Below are 17,500 nucleotides of genomic sequence, written 5' to 3'. Positions count from 1 at the left end.
CAGGAAGGCGGGCGGCCAATACTTTCCTTCCGCCGTTTTAACTCACTCAGGACGGCCAGTCCTCTCCTCTGCCCTACAGGCCGGAGACCGCCTCGGACTTCCACTGGATGTCTGAATGACCAAACCTTTTGCTTCCGTCGTCAGAAATGCGGTATTGGTTCTCTACATACACCTATTCAGTATAAGAGCCTTCCGCTTGTGATAGTTTGATGATGTTAATTGCGGTGAAACGGTGTCATCCTCGTCTTTTTCGCCGTTCGTATGGAAAGAGTTAACCTACCCCAGCCGGTCAGGTACCCGTTCCCTATTAAGTGGAGTGAGTGAGGAAAATCTGAGCAAAGTGCCTTTCCCAAGGACACCACACCATGCCTCAGTCGAACCCTGATCAGCGATGATCATAGATCAGAATAGAATAGAATAGAATATGTCTTTATTACAAATTGTACCGGGGTCACAAGGAATGTTAGGGGAATCATTGGACTGGACGTCCAGTGCCTAACCACGTCTTGGCCCACGACGCCTCCTAACGATAGGAGCCGCACGCATGTTGCAGCAGCAGTAGTATCACCACCACCATCATCACTATCAGGCGGTGACGGTAGTCCTCGTAATATGTTTCCTTTCGTGAACAACATCAGTTTAAAATAATAGTCAGTAACGGTACACAACGCCTGTGGCAGAGCTACGCTGATGCAAATTTACATTCTGCTTAAAATATAATATCAGTGAAGTCAGTTTTATTCACCTTTCATAATCATTCTCCGACTGTTTGTGACAGGTGACTATCTGAAGTAGATGGTATCTATATTTTAATAGTCATGCTATTCACAGTCATCATAGTCATAGTGATGTTCTGCCACCCTAACTCCCCCCGCAACCCCCTCTTCCGATGGATCGGTCGATCCCTACAACTATGTGCATCTAGAGAGAGAGAGAGAGAGAGAGAGACAGACAGACAGACAGACAGACAGACAGACAGACAGACAGACAGAGACAGAGACAGACAGACAGAGAATCAAGAACGATTTTCAGAATCCTAAAGAAAGAGCAACACCCCTTCCATCCCTCCTCCCGCCCACCACCACCACCACCCTCCTGCTCACCACCCCCACAAACACCCCTCCCAGCCCCCGATACTTCCTCCATCGCTGTAGCGAAACCTTTTAACCTTTTTTTGTTATTTTCTTTTTTTCCTTTTTTTTTATCTGGAAGGCCCCATCATGGCAGCGCCGCTGACACACCCCTCGAGGGATTCGAACCTCTCTCCCCTGGAAAAAAAGAGAGGCAGCAACAAAGAGCACCCACCCACGGAATCCACCGCCGCCGACACGAAGAAGCAAGCAATGGTGGTGGGTGAATGGGTATCTGGGGGGGCCCATCTGCTATCCAGAACGCCCGGCAGATGGGTTTGATGAGGTGTCTGGTATGTGACCAATGTTTCCCTAAACCCCCAGCAGCCAATGAGAGGCGCAACTTGAAACAGCCGCCGTGTTTACACGCGAGGCAACTGGACCGTTTTGGGAAGAGACCGGGGAGGTAAACTTGCTGTAGGAGGGGAAGAAAATAGCTTCACCCAACACTCCATCTCCTCCCCCCCCCCCCCCCGCGCCCTCTCCTCCCCTGCTTCCAACACTGTGTGTGTGTGTGTGTGTGTGTGTGTGTGTGTTGTAGCCTTCAGCATCCTTTCTCTCTCTGCCTTCCCTTTGGCAACATTCCCACAGGCTACCCGGCTGTTTACTTTGAAAAGAAAAAAAAAAATGGGGGTGGGGGGAGGATAAAATGGCGTGTTTGTTTTGTCTTTGTCTTGTTTCAGTTTGTTTGGCTTCAAGAAGCAAGTTTCAAACCGCGCGTTTAAAGTAAAAAGTGTGCATCTTGTAAATTGTGGATTTTGCAGTAACAAGGTGAAGCCAGGCATCTGCTCTGTTTCAACAACGCTGGGGGCCAGCTTGGTATTGTTGCTGTTTTGTTGTTGTTTGATTAAACATCGACTTTATTTTAGGGGGCATTACAAGCAGCCTGATTTTCTCTCAAATAAAATGGTCAATAAATAGCTTTGTATAAATCAATCACCAGAAACAAAAGGAAAGTTCAAACAAGCATTTTGTTTTCTTATTCAAACCTTGCCTAAATCAACCTCAAGGAATAAACGGAAAAGTTCGAATAATAATTTTCCTTATTTCTGTATGCGCCGTGTTTTATGAGAAAAAAAAAATGATAAAAGCGAACTGATTCATGTGACTAATTAAAAAAAAACAAAAAAAACGAATCGAAATGAAAAAGAGAACGATACTATAACATCTCTGCACAACTTCAAATTGGCTGCCTAACAATTACATCATCGTCTTTGGTTTTTCCCTAGCAGATCTGGTTCAGCCGTATACGGGTCAATCCGCGTGCATTGACACCTTGAAACTGAAACTTTGTATGGTTTAATTTTCACGTTCGTAGTTTCTCGGGGATTTCCAAATTGTCACAGCAGTGTCACGGAGAAAACCTAATCAGTGACTGACTGGAAGGGAATGAAAATGAGAGCGGGATTTCCAGTCCGGGCGAGAAAGGAGGGGTGGGGGATAGGGGGTGGGGGGCAGGGGGGCAGGATGAAGCAAGAAATGACGCCGACAGAATGAACCCCCCCATCACACACAAAACATGGTACCACTCACTGAATTCCCCGCCTCCATGTCTGTGACTCCAGGGGAGAAGTCAGTGATAATGCACTCGACATCGTTTCCATCTGCGCGGCAGCACACACACACACACACACACACACACACACACACGTGTCCTTAGGGCCTGTCCACACGAGGCGCAGAAGCTTCCTCCGTGCCAGTATTAGCGGACGGACCCGCGGCCGACGCTCCGCGCCAAAAATACCCCCCACAAAACCCCTGACTTCCTGATGCTACCGTATGGCTGCCAGATTTGTAGCTGAAGGAAAAGGAATCTACGTGGTCCCTTGGGGACACCATTCCGAAGAGAGAAAACAGGAAGACAGAAGTAGCAGACAGCATTCTGAATGTGCGAAAGATACTCATTTCTTTTTTTCTTTTTTTTCCCACGGAGAACGGTTCAGTGGGAATCAGAAAAAAAAAGCGCAAAAGAGGACGAACTGTCTCTACCACACTTACACACAGCTTCAAGCTGTTGCATCTGTTGAACACTGCCCATCAGCGTGTGCATATATAGTTCATAAATGGACAGGACAGAAATGCTCTTTTCCCCCTTATTTTAGTGTATGGTGTTATATCACATTGTGTTGTGTTGTATTTCTGTACGTATGTGAGTCGGTGGGAAACGCAACGCAACATTAGCTTGATTGATATCATATGCCCGTACGGAATACTATTTCGTTGTTTTGACTTTAAAATAAAATCTGGTTTCGTCTGACCCACGACAAATTGGGGACTGATGCGTGATTGTGTTAGACTATGGTCACTGATTTCGTGGTTAATTTTGTGCCTCTTCCATTCCGATTAGTTCAATTTGATTGTTTTTTTTTAGCCGTTTATCAAAGAAAGTTTCAGCGAGAAGAGAAAATGTTCGCACACACACACACACACACACACACACACACACACATATATATATATGTATGTATATATATATATATATATATATATATATATATATATATATATATATATTCAATTTGTCCTCGTCATTAAGTCGGAAACAACTTCTACTTGCAGCATTATGGAAAATGCATCTCACGTCAAACAAATGAATGGACTGAAATAATAAATGATTAAATAAATGAACAAGTATATAGATAGATTCATTAAGGAAAAAAAATAGACAAATAAACAAACATATGAATAAGCACATTTTTTTTTTCACCTTTGGAGAAATTCACATTGGGTTGGTAATTACATCAAGGACATACCGCCCGATAGGGACAATAGCCTTAGAAAACATCCCGTTAGATATATGACTACTGATCTGAATCATAATTCAATCAAAAGTCAAATCAACATAATAGATCAGATTCTCGCCTCAAAAGGTTAAAAAAAAAAGAAAAAAAAAAGAAAAAAAAAGAAAGAAAAAGAAAACACTTTTTTCCCTGGAAAATATTTGTTTTTATCCTTTCTCTGTTACGTAAAAGCGGAATGGCTATGAAGACGATAACAACGTTAAGACATAAACTTTGATGTGGAGAGTTAGTGACTGACATAGTCAAACCTGCACTCAACGCATTACCTTTTGATCGAAGAGAACGTACGATTAGTTTTTAAACTTCTTTTTTTTTTTTTCTTCAGGGAGATAAGAGGTGATGAAATTATGATTTTACTTCGTTGATGCAGCGATGTGTCTCTAAAAAGAAGATACTTTGATGCTTAATGACCAGTTGATCAATCCTCTCAGGAATTAGTTCTGTCTCTGACTCTCTTTCTAACCATCTGTCCTTGTCTCTGTTTTTGTCTGTGTCTGTCTGTGCTTCTCTTTCTGGTCCTTTGTCTCTCTTTGTTTGTTTCCGCCTCTCCTTCCGCCCCCCCGCCCCCCGCCCCCCTCACCCCCACCTCCCTCTCTCTCTCTCCCGTTTTCTTCTTATGACGTGTTTTACGTTCCTAATTTCTTGCAAAAAACAGATCACGATTACTTGAGAATAATGCGCACGTACGTTTGTGGTGTGTGTGTGTGTGTGTGTGTGTGTGTGTGTGTGTGTGTGTGTGTGTGTGTGTGCGTGCGTGTGTGTGTGTGCGCGCGCGCGCGCGCGTGTGTGTGTATGTGTGTTTGGTGAGTGCTTTTTATATGACGCCTTCGTCTGTTTCAGATTTCTGTTTCTCTTCTGATAACAAGCTTTGCAATGATCCTCATGAAGTAATTCATTTCAGTTTCTTTCTTTTGATCTGTTGCTCCCAAAATCAAACTGAGCGTCCAGTTGTCAGTTTGGGTGAAACGATAAACCGAGGTTCCCATGTGCAGCACGCACTGAATAAAAGAACCCATGGCAACGAGAGTGTTGTCCTCTGGCGACATTTTGTCGAAGAAACCCCACTCTGATAGCTCTACAAAAATAATATATATATATATATATATATGCATGCACTCAAGGCTCTACTAAGCTCCTTGGGTTATGCTGCAGGTCCGTGCCTAGATGTGGTGTAGTGTATATGGATTAGTCCGAACGCAATGACGCCTCCTTGAGAAACTGAAACTATCCGAGGAAAGAGGTATACTTTTTTTTTTTTATTCCAGAAAAATGGGACAGAAAAGGGCGAGAAAAATCTTTTTAAAATTTAATTTATTTATTCATTTATTTATTTATTTATTTTTAAATGTATTTATTTATTGTTTTTTAGCGCAAGACTTTCTTGTTTCTTTTGCTGCTCCCATGACACCATACACCCCAACAAAAAGTCATATGCCGGGAACTATGCGAGTTATTGTTTCTGCCGCCGCCTATCGGGGGGGGATACTGGAGGGATGACAACCTGTTGCATGCCTCTCCGCACGTGCACTGAGTCAGTCCCCCATGACAGGAATACTTGGGGGAGGGAGACGGGGGGTAAAGGAGTGGGAGAGGTGGCGCGGGGGTGGGGGGTAAGGGCGGGGGGAGGGGGGGGGGGGGGGGAGAGTGGATGCAGTCCGAATGAAAGGTTTGCGCCTGGATTGTAACGTAGCGTGGAAACGTAACGTGGAAATAAGAATTGTTACTGTGATCATGTGCGGTACTGCTGTTGTTGTTGTGTTGTTGTTGCTGTTGTTGTTGTTGTTTTGTTGTTGTTGTTGTGTTGTTGTTGTTGTTGTTGCTGTTGTTGTGTTGTTGTGTTGTTGTTGTTGTTGTTGTTGTGTTGTTGTTGTTGTTGTGTTGTTGGTGGTGGTGGTGGTGGTGGTGCCCTGGGCTTTTTGTTTCGTTTTTTTGTTTCGTTTTGCTTTTCTTCATTCTTTGTTTTGTTTCGTGTTTCACATATATATATATATATATATATATATATATATATATATATATATATATATATATTATGTGTGTGTGTGTGTGTGTGTGTGTGTGTGTGTGTGTGTGCTCTATCTGTGAACATCTTTATTTATTTATTTATTTATTTATTTATCTATCTATTCATTCGATTGTTCATTCAGTCGTTCATTTTGTTAGTTAACATTTTAATTAATTAATGTGCATGGTATTTATGCATTTATCTATAAATTTATTTAGTTGGTCAGTTTTCCTGTTTTCCTTTTATCTTCTCTTGTCTTCGTAAAACAGGATAGTATGAGACGTACAACGTTCTCTAGAGGGCAATTACTGCGTTGATCAACTGCACTCAAACGCTACACGAAACCACATTAGGTAACTCTATTTTTTTTTCCAGGAAAAGAGGTAAAATTATAGATTTCATTGCTTGATGCCATGTGTCTATAAGAAGTACCTGATTTAGCGTGATAATTTCTCTCAGAATTTTCAGTCCTGGACCAACCATCTCCTTGCCTCTGTTTTTTTTGTGTCTGTTGTTGTTTTCTGTGCTAGTTGTTTGTGCTTTTGCCCAACCCCGGACCCCTCTCTTCTTATTCGTTTATGACTAAAGATCCAAGTTTTGATTTATTACTTTGATATCACGTACTATTGGTGTAGTGGTGCGGGGTGTGGTGTGTTCGGTATTTGCGCGTCAGTCCTCCGGCTCTGTGTAGTCGAGGTGAGGCTTTTAATACGCCTTCCGTTTTCAATTCTTTCTCTTCTGTAACAAGCTTCTAATACCCGATGAAAGAAATCATTCATTCTTACAACGAGACAAAATCAACGAGCGCCAGTGCATATTAAAACACAAAACGAGACCATGCAGCACCACGAAAAAACCATCAACGAGAATACACTCATGAGCACAATCAAAGAAACACCCACTGATACAAACAACAAATAAAACATAATAAACATATAATCAAATAAATAAAAAGGATGCAGCACACAGCTACTAACGGTACAGCAGTCCATCCTAGATGGTGAGTACAAGGAAGTCCAACGCAATGACGACCCACTGAGAAACTAAACTACAGAAAAGGTAACAATCCGAGAAACAAGGCAAAAAACACGAGAAAAACACATTAAAACTTTAATATGCTAATACATATTAATATTTACAACTGTATATATATTGTAGCGCAAAGACTTTACTTGTTTACGCTTTTGCAGCAACCCGTGACAACATACACCCCAACAAAAAAACGTCATATGCCGGAACATGCGAAGTATTGTTTCTGCCCCGCACTATCGGGGGGATACGAGATGACAACCTTCATCATCATCCCACGTGACTGAGTCATCCACCATGACAGGAATAACTTGCGGAGGCAACGGGTAAGAATGAAGGCGGGGGGGATGGAGAAGGAACACGCGAATAAAGCCCTGAAACTAATACGACTGTAGCTTGTGAGTTTATCGATGCTGTTGATTATTTGTATGTAGTTGTTTGTGTTGTCGTTTGTGTGTAGTGTTTGTTTGTGTGGATGGTGTTCTGTTGGTAGAGTGGCCACGGATTTGATAATTGTTGATTTTTCTTTTTTCCAACGTTGTTGGACATGATTTTACATTTGATATATAATCTCATTGTATAAATAATACAAACATTATAGCTGTGTTGGGGGGGGTTGTTATACTGTGAACACTTAATTATTATTATTATTATATCTACTATCATTGATTCACAGCGTTATATTGTTAGAACATTTAAATACCTATTATTATAGAAAAACAAGAAAACAAACAAACCAACAAACAAAAAAACAAGCTCAATTCAACCACCCAAAAAAGACACACACACACACACACACACCAACTTCCCAACCACTCCTGACTCACCTTTAGCCAACAGAGGACTGGAGTGCGGGTTCTTGTTCTTGGTCTCCAAGGAGGAGCAGTTCCAGCGGTGGGTGCGCAGCTGGAACTGGCACTCGTGAATGGCGATCTGTACCCCCTGGATGGCGGAGGCCGTCACGTCCGGGTACTTGCGGCACAGGTTGTACTGGTTGGCCGTCAGCTCCGGGTAGGTCTTGCACACCGTGTTGGGGTCCAGCTTGGGCTCTTTGGGGATGTTCAGGCGAAGGATGTCGTTGTCCATGGATCTGAGGAGACAGAGGAGGTGGTTGCTGGTTTCAGTAACAAGCAAACAAACAAACAAAAAAGCGTGTGTGTGCGTGTGTGTGTGTGTGTTTGTGTGTGTGTGTGTGTGTGTGTGTGTGTGTGTGTGTGTGTGTGTGTGTTCTTGATCGAAGGAGAAATAAATGACAATACAAAGCGGTGAATGTTGTAGAAGTAATTGATGCGCGCACGCACACACACACACACACACACACACACACACACACACACACACACACACACACACACACACACACACACAGAGGCTGTTTTTTATGCCTGCCTGGGTTAAGCCGACTGACAGCTGCCATTGGGCGCTCATCATTCGTTTCCTATGTTATTCAATCACGTTTCATTCACGCACATACACATTCATACAGACATGGAACATTTTACCTGTAGGACAGTTCTGTTTATTTACCCCGCCATGTAGGCAGCCATACTCGGTGTATGTGTGTGTGTGTGTGTGCTGGGTGTACTCATGTTTCCATAAGCCACCAAACGTGGACATGGATTACATTATCTTTGACAAGCGTATTTCATCTTCTACATGCGTATACACACGAGGGGGATTCAAGCACTGGCGCGCGCACACACACACACACACACACACACACACACACACACACACACACACACACACACACACACACACACACACACACACACACACACACACACAGAGGCTGTTTTTTATGCATTACTCAAATTGGACACTGTTATAATTTCTTCAAAGCATGGGTAAGAAAAAGAAAGTAAATCGGGTGCACGAGAGTGTTGATGTATTAACGTTCTTTACCACCACCACCCCCCAACACCCCCCTTTTAAAAAAAAAATTTGAGTTTACGAACAAGGATGCGAAAACGTTCGTGACATCCTCAGCGAAATGTCATGAAATCTGACAATCAGAACACAAGCTTCATATTTTATCAGGTGTATTTATTATAGTTGCTTTTCGAATATCTCCTTTGTTCTTGATTTTATTTTTCAGTATTGGTTTTTGATACATTTTGGTTTGCCGGCAGCGCGGCAGTAGTACCTCCGTTTCCTGTCCATATGTATATATATATATATATATATATATATATATATATGTGTGTGTGTGTGTGTGTGTGTGTGTGTGTGTGTATACATATACATATATATATTTGTATTCGTATTTATATTCTTTTTTTATCACAACAGATTTCTGTGTGAAATTCGGGCTGTTCTCCCCAGGGAGATCGCGTCGCCACACTACAGCGCCACCCATTTCATTGGTATTTTTTTTTCCTGCGTGCAGTTTGATTTGTTTTTCCTATCGAAGTGGATTTTTCTACAGAATTTAGCCAGGAACAACCCTTTTGTTGCCGTGGGTTCTTTTACGTGCGCTAAGTGCATGCTGCACAGGGGACCTCGGTTTATCGTCTCATCCGAATGACTAGCGTCCAGACCACCACTCAAGGTCTAGTGGAGGGGGAGAAAATATCAGCGGCCGAGCCGTGATTCGAACCAGCGCGCTCAGATTCTCTCACTTCCTAGGTGGACGCGTTACCTCTCTCTCTATATATATATTCGAAGTAGATGTTTTATTGCTTGCGTTCAGTGGAGATAATATATCTTGAATCATTTTGTATTTGTTTACATGTTGTTAGAAATACTTTTATACTTTTGGTACGAAGAACTAGCGTTCAGCTCAATATTTACGATCAGCTATACCGTGTCATATTTTCTCATCATTTTGTTCGTATCGTATCGCATCGGTCTGAACAGCCTCACTGATAATTATGTAATATATGTTACGATGGATAAAAATGAAAGCATTTCCATTCACCTTTTAACTTTATTACTGCAGGTAACATTGACAGAAACAACTATGTTACCGTGAATAAAAAAAATAAAATAAAATAAAAATGATGATAGCATTTCTATTTGACTATTTTACATTGATACGTTTAATTAAAGACTCTTTACTAGGATGTTCCTCAATCAAACTGGGTGTGAATGGGTATCTGACCAGTTGGGGGGGAGGGGGGGAGGGGGGGGGGTTAAAACGGCGGAAGGAGAGGACTGGGCCCCGCCTGCCTACACAGAGTCCTAGACACAGTGGGTATTGATTCACTAGTGGCCCCTATGACCATAAAAAGGCTATAGAATCTTAAGCCATTTCAAGATTTTTTTCAACTATGGATAGCAATGATAAAAGCAGGTCCACTTATATTTTTTTAACTATATTACTGTGGATAACAAAAGATAAACGCAAACCCACTGACTGATATTTTTAACAATGTTATCATGCATGACAATGATAAAAGCATGTCGACTCGTATTTCAACTCCTTCACTTAGGATTCACAAGTCATTCTGATGAGGTGATAAACCGATGAGACCCGTGTGCAGCATGCACTTAGCGCACGTAAAAGAACCCACGGCAACAAGAGAGTTGTCCCTGGCAAGAATTTTAGTAAAATCCACCCGCGTGACTGCATAACACAGGGAACGAATGAAGAACGCCTTGATCAAGGCAGTCCTATGTCGGCTCTATCGAGTGCAGGCTTCCTGTTGTATAAAGGACTCTGTCTTCGCAAAGTGCTGGCAGTTTGTTGGCCTGCTACGAGAGAGATATAAGTAAGCGTTTGAACTTTTCCATTACTATTTTCGTATGCTGTTAATCGTTTTATATTGTAAATGATAGACAAGTAAAATATTTATGTATGACATATTCTGGATCATGGTACATTTTGATTCTTGTTTATATTATAGTATCTAACCGAAGATAGGCGCTCAATAAGTACCAATTAAAAAAAAAAAGATAATAAGAAAAGCAGGTCTACTCTTTTATAAGTCCATTTGCTATTAAACAGATGCTCTTGCTAGTAATACTTTATAATTATATTTCATTTAATGTCGTAACAATTCTTTGATATCTATGTAGTATCTTAGGATTATATGATATCAGACTGTTGGACAAAGATCAGTTTGAAAGGTGGATAGTTGTTTGCTGTTGATTTTTGTTTGTTTGTTTGTTTCAGCAAAACTTATAACATTCTACCTGTCAAAATAATGTCATTTGTTTTAACAAGGTGAAATCGGCTACCATTTTGAATTCCAAATAAAACGCCGGTAGAAGATTATTTGACACACATACCGACTGTTCTAAGTGTCCAACATTCTCTATGTTTGACCAGCATTTCTTAAATATTTTGACCATTCACAATGGAAAAAACAAGCTCAATTAAAAAAAAACAACGAACCAATACAGTATTCACACAAATGTTCATCAATCAAGAGTGTGAAATGGATGTGGGTGTTCACTCACCCCCCAGGGGACGCCAGTAACAGCAGCAGCAACAGCAGCAGCAGCGGGGCCAGACGGCCCAGCAGACTCATTCCGGGTGGCGGCGGCATGGCACTGCACCCCCGGCACTGCTGAGCATCCTTGACGCTCAGGTTGGCACTACTGCACTGGCTTCTGGCTCAACACGCTCTCCCGGCCGCTGTGTCGCTCCGCTCAGCGCGCCGTCTGGTCAGGGTCCTGCCGGCCTTCTGGTGACGATGAGGTCTGCTGGGAGCATCCCCCGGCCTCACCTCACCTCACCCCGCCGCTTACTCTTGTGTGTGTGTGTGTGTGTGTGTGTGTGTGTGTGTGTGTGTGTGTGTGTGTGTGTGTGTGTGTGTGTGTGTGTGTGTGTGTGTGTGTGTGTGTGTGTGTGTGTGTGTGTGTGTGTGTGTGTGTGTGTGTGTCTAAAAGATGAGGGCAGATGTCTACAAGTGAATCGCATGCAAGTTCACACGGTGATTGTCTGTATGACAGAGGAAACTAACGTTTTAGTGTATGTTTGGTGGAAACTCTGTTTCTTTCTGACTGACTTTGTGTTTCAGTTTGGATGTAGACTCGTTGATCTTTTCCCTTCTGCTTGAGGTCACAATTCCCTTGTCACAAAAAGTCCATTAATCCACTGTGATGACCAACATCCTTGGAGACTCTACGCTCTTCCACCTCCACGGGGAATAGTTTGTCATCACGTCAGTAGTATCATAGCCCGGATAATCTGAAAAAATACAACAACAACAAAACAGTTGTCATGAAGTCGATAGTATCCTAACCGGGATAATCTGGAAAAAACAACAACAAAATAGTTGTCATGAAGTCAACAGTATCCTAACCGGGATAATCTGGAAAAAAAAAAAAAAAAAAAAGCTGTCATGAAGTCAATAGTATATTACCCCGGATAATCTTGGGGAAAAAAAGAAACAAACAGTTGTCATCAAGTCAATAGCATTAAAGCCCGGATAGCATATCGAGAGAAAAATAAGTAGAAAACACTGTCATAAAGATACAAGAAAGGAAAGAAAAAACATCAGGAAAAAACAATGAAAATGCACATATCTATACAAGTAAAACTTAAGTTTAGGCATCAAAGAAAATGGACAAAATGTTAACATGGTGTATCAAAAAGAAAACAACAACAACAAAAAGCAAACAAACAAACAAACAAAACAACAAAAAAACAAAAAAGAAGGAATCACGGATACGAACGTTATAATATCATGTATATGAGAAAATCAATCTCAGAAAAAAGAAAGACAAATAAAAACAAACCAATAAGTGTTGTTACTGGATTTCTCAGTAAAGACACCGGACCCATGAAAAAACATAAACGTGCGTGACATTCAAATATAACATTTCATTTCGCAGAAAGAAGAAAGCATGTACATATTTTTTTCTCAAGCATATTTCAACGCACACAGTATATTGAATAACGGCAAACAAAGCTATTCTCTTTTCCTATTCTGAAACTCTCTCTCTCTCTCTCTCTCTCTCTCTCTCTCTCTCTCTCTCTCTCTCTCTCTCTCTCTCTCTGGCGCCCCCAAACGACTCTTCAAATGGATAGGGGAAAAGAAGGAGAAGGAACACTCTCTTCCAACATCAAAACACAAGTGGAACGTTCACCAAAGACACACACACACACACACACACACACACACACACACACACACACACACACACACACACACACACACACACACACACACACACCACAGTGGAGTCACAGACGGTGAAACAACCCGGTGTCAGGACAAGGAACCACCAACCTCCTTTGCCTGCAGACCCCGAACTGGAACAAGGGTGGAACTGACCGGCACCGGAACAGAGAAGCCAGACAATAAACAGAATGACCAGATTCACATGGAAAGGGGAAAGGGAAAGGGAAAGGGAAGGGAAGGGAAAGGGGGTAGTGAGAGGAGGAACCGGGGATTGTGGGGTGGGAGGGTGGTGGGGTAGGTTGGGGATAGTAAGTTTCTGAGCGTTTGCCAGACCAGTGGCCAACCACTGTTTGCTGTCTGGGCACTGGTGTTGAGATTCTAATCGAGTTAGCTACCAGGGGAGCGAGGAAGACTCCGGGGTTGAGTTGAGAAACCTTCTCTAAGAGATCAGTTGGTGTGTGTGTGTGTGTGTGTGTGTGTGTGTGTGTGTGTGTGTGTGTGTGTGTGTGTGTGTGTGTGTGTGTGTGTGTGCGTGTGTGTGTGTGTGTGTGTGTGTGTGTGTGTGTGTGTGTGTGTGTGTGTGTGTGTGTGTGTGTGCGTGTGTGCCCTTTCCAAGGGGCTGTCCACGTAACGAGGAGGTAGTTAGCATGAGGCAAATTGAGTTTTCGTTTTTTTCTTTTTTCGAGAGGAAAGGGGTGGAGTGTCTGGAGAGAGAGAGAGAGAGAGAGAGAGAGAGAGAGAGAGAGAGAGAGAGAGAGAGAGAGAGAGAGAGAGAGAGAGAGAGAGAGAGAGAGAGAGAGGATATGTAAGCTGACTGACAGACTGACTGATAGTGTCGTTCGGTTCGTGGCTGTATGAATGACTTGAGCTTTGGGGCATCGACTTCCCTGCTCTCCCTCTGCCTCCTCCCCCCCCCCCCCCACACACACACTCTCTCTCTAGTTCTATGTCCACCTCCAAGCCGAAGCCGTAGCCAAGTGGTAACGCACCCTACTAAGAACCAAGTATCGACGGGCTCGAGTTCTATCCAGAGGACCGAGGTTGTTGGGTTGTTTTTTTCTAAACCCCTTTCCCACGCCACTTCAACTTGATCGGTGGTCTGTATCCTAGTCATTCGGATGAGACGATAAAAGAGAAGAGTCCAGTGTGCAGCTGGCATGCCGCATTTAGCGGCGCACGTAAAAGATATCCATATCAACAAAAGAGTCGTCCCTGGCAAAACGTGACTCTGTAACACACACACACACACACACACACACACACACACACACACACACACACACACACACACACACACACACACACACACACACACACACACACAGAGACGAAAACAGAAAAGAATCTACTTTGATAGTGAAACAAAAAATTGATATATTTGTATTTGTATTTGTATTTCTTTTTATCACAACATATTTCTCTGTGTGAAATTCGGGCTGCTCTCCCCAGGGAGAGCGCGTCGCTACACTACAGAGCCACCCATTTTTTTGCATTTTTTCCTGCGGTGCAGTTTGATTGGTTTTTCCTATCGAAGTGGAATTTTCTACAGAATTTAGCCAGGAACAACCCTTTTGTTGCCGTGGGTTCTTTTACGTGCGCTAAGTGCATGCTGCACATTGGACCTCGGTTTATCGTCTCATCCGAATGACTAGCGTCCAGACCACCACTCAAGGTCTAGTGGAGGGGGAGAAAATATCGGCGGTTGAGCCGTGATTCGAACCAGCGCGCTCAGATTCTCTCGCTTCCTAGGCGGACGCGTTACCTCTAGGCCATCACTCCACATATACTTTCATACAGAACGAAAAGAGGAAACTGCATTACGACGACGCGTTCTTCACAAGGGAGAGTGGCCCGAATTTCACACAGAGAGGTCTATTGTGACAAAAAAGGAAAACACAAAACTATACCTCCCGCCCACTACTCTCTCCTCTGTGTGTGTGTGTGTGTGTGTCTTTCTCTGACTGTCTGTCTGTTTCTGTCTCTGTCTCTCTCAGTCTGTTTCTTTCTCTTTGTCTCTTTCTATCTTTGTCTCTCTGTGTCTGTCTGTTGGTCTCTGTCTCTGTCTCTCTGTCTCTGTCTCTGTCTCTCTCTCTCTCTCTCTCTCTCTCTCTCTCTCTCTCTCTCTGTCTCTCTCTCTCTCTCTCAGTCATCGTTTCCTTCATCGTTCTTTTAAAAGCTGAGTAGCGGAAATGGAGTAAATATTCAGTCTGCAACTTGACTTGTTCAAGAACAATTGATATTTCCTAGGCTGAAAGAAAGAAAAAAACATTTTCACCATACTGATGCTGTCTTTATTTTCTTCGTTTCGATTACTTCTGTTCTTTTTCTGTCATTAACTCACTCAGTGCGGCCAGTCCTCTCTTCTCCTCTACACAGACCCCTCGGATGTCCAGTGGGTGTCTGAATGACCCAACCTTTAGCTTCCGTCGTCAGAATTGTGGTATTCTTTGTCAACATTCACCTCTTCAGTATAAGAGCCTTCCGCTTGCAATATTTCGATAATGGTAATTGGGCTGAAACGCTGTTAACGTCGTCTCTTTCGCCGTTCGTATGGAGAGAGTTAATTTTCCTGTAATGTGCTTCAGGCTCCTTTCTGTACGTCTCAAATCAAATCAAATCAAATCAAAAACACTTTATTAATCCACATGGAAATTAAGTTGTGCAATCACAGGCTCATTGTAAACACTGGCATAAAATCATGCGCAACATAAGAAGAGATTAAAACTAGTCAAATAAGAATTCCCAATAGCTGACGATATACTAACCCCCCCCCCCCCCCCCCCACACACATACTCATGTTAAGACAAGTCTCTAAAATATCGTCTCTTATTTATATCTTTGGGGGCAGTTTAACATATAAACAAGTTAGTAAGTGTTGATAACAATCCAATAATTCTTCTTCATAATAATAATAATAATAATAATGTGTGTGTGTGTGTGTGTGTGTGTGTGTGTGTGTGTTTAAGGTTTGTTATATATATGCATATATATATCGTCTCTTATTTATGTCTTGGGGGCAGTTTAACATATAAACAAGTTAGTAAGTGTTGATAACAATCCAATAATTCTTCATAATAATAATAAAAATGTGTGTGTGTGTGTGTGTGTGTGTGTGTGTGTGTGTGTGTGTGTGTGTGTTTTAAGGTTTGATATATATATATATATATATATATATATATATATATATATATATATATATATATACAGAGGGGGTGGGGGGGTCTTCAGGGTTTTTCCACTTTAATTTCTTTAAATCTGAGTATTGGAAACAAAAAGTGTCTTTACTGAAAAGAAAAAAAAAAAGAAGTTTATCTCCATTTCACGCGGCAAGGTATTCGGTGAAATTTGTACTGTTTTTATTTTGACCTTTGATATAGACCCTTAACTGTGTTTTGACTTATTTCTTGCCTTTCGTTTTTACCTATTTTCAACGACTAGGATTTTAACGACAACAAGACAGTCGTTCAATTTCTTGTGAATTAATCTAGATAATTGATATTTCCCTAGAACACAGGCACGGACGCACGCGCACGGGTATAAGCGTTATGTCCACTGTAAAGATAAAATAAGAAACGAGAAACTTTGTTACCACAGACAGACAGGCAGACACACAGACACATACAACAGACGGACATAGACATCACGACTCGAAGCGGGATCATCTAAAAACATTTTTTTTTCCTGATTATAGAACAAGAAAAGAAAGAAAACACTATATACGGGGGTGATCTGAAACCGGTCCACCTCTGGCCTGGAAGTAACGTGTTTCACCTAGGCAGTGAGAGAATCTGAGGGTAGGGGTTCAAATCTCACACTCGCCAGAAATTTCTCCCCCTACACTAGACCTTGAGTGATGGTCTGGACGCTAATCACTGATGTACCTAACGCACGTAAAAGAACCAAGGGCAACAAAGGAGTTGTCCCTGGCAAAATTCTGAAGAAAACTCCACCTCTGTTGATCAGTAAAACAAACACAAATACTCATGCACGCAGAAAAAAAAGAAGAAAAAAAAGAAGAATGCCGCTGCATTGTGACGATGGAATCTTTCCGGTGACAGCAACCCGAATTTCACACAGAGAGATATGTTCTGACAAAACGTAATATGATACGGTACAATATAGACATATATGTAATTTTTACAGTGCACATGGAGCAATATATGAATGATCATTCACACACACACACACACACACACACACACACACACACACACACACATCTATACACACGCTCACAAACTATACGGCCTTGAAGACCGCAGAGCAATGATGAACGGTGAGGGAGGGGGGGGGGGGGGAGGGGGAGGGGGGAGGTGGGGTGCGGGTAGGGGAGGGGGGAGGGGTTGGGAAGGAACAAGCCAAGCCTGTGACAACGGCCGAACGTTCACTTACATGTTACACCTCTGCCAGTCCCCAAGACGGATGATTGCATGTCCCCCCTCTGTGTCACGGCGTCTGTCC

At 42.4% G+C, this 17,500-nt stretch overlaps 1 protein-coding gene across 3 annotated transcripts in view; it reads right to left on the bottom strand.

Moving 5' to 3' along the window:
* The window catches only part of LOC143288642 (protein Wnt-10a-like), a 70,946-nt gene that overhangs the window by 18,080 nt on the left and 35,366 nt on the right, over positions 1 to 17,500 (bottom strand). For 2 of the 3 annotated variants that reach the window (XM_076597321.1, XM_076597310.1), the window contains 2 exons: positions 11,370 to 12,102; positions 7,793 to 8,055 (listed from right to left, as the gene is read on the bottom strand). In XM_076597321.1, the coding sequence (XP_076453436.1) occupies positions 7,793 to 8,055; positions 11,370 to 11,458 (352 nt within the window). In that variant the 5' untranslated portion in view covers positions 11,459 to 12,102. Of the gene's footprint in view, positions 1 to 7,792; positions 8,056 to 11,369; positions 12,103 to 17,431 lie in introns of all 3 variants that reach the window. The other variant, XM_076597319.1, reaches the window with a different exon arrangement.

Source organism: Babylonia areolata, chromosome 1 (assembly GCF_041734735.1).
Source record: "Babylonia areolata isolate BAREFJ2019XMU chromosome 1, ASM4173473v1, whole genome shotgun sequence".
NCBI classification, from domain to species: Eukaryota; Metazoa; Mollusca; class Gastropoda; order Neogastropoda; family Buccinidae; genus Babylonia; species Babylonia areolata.
This window is presented reverse-complemented; position numbering and strand designations above follow the sequence as displayed.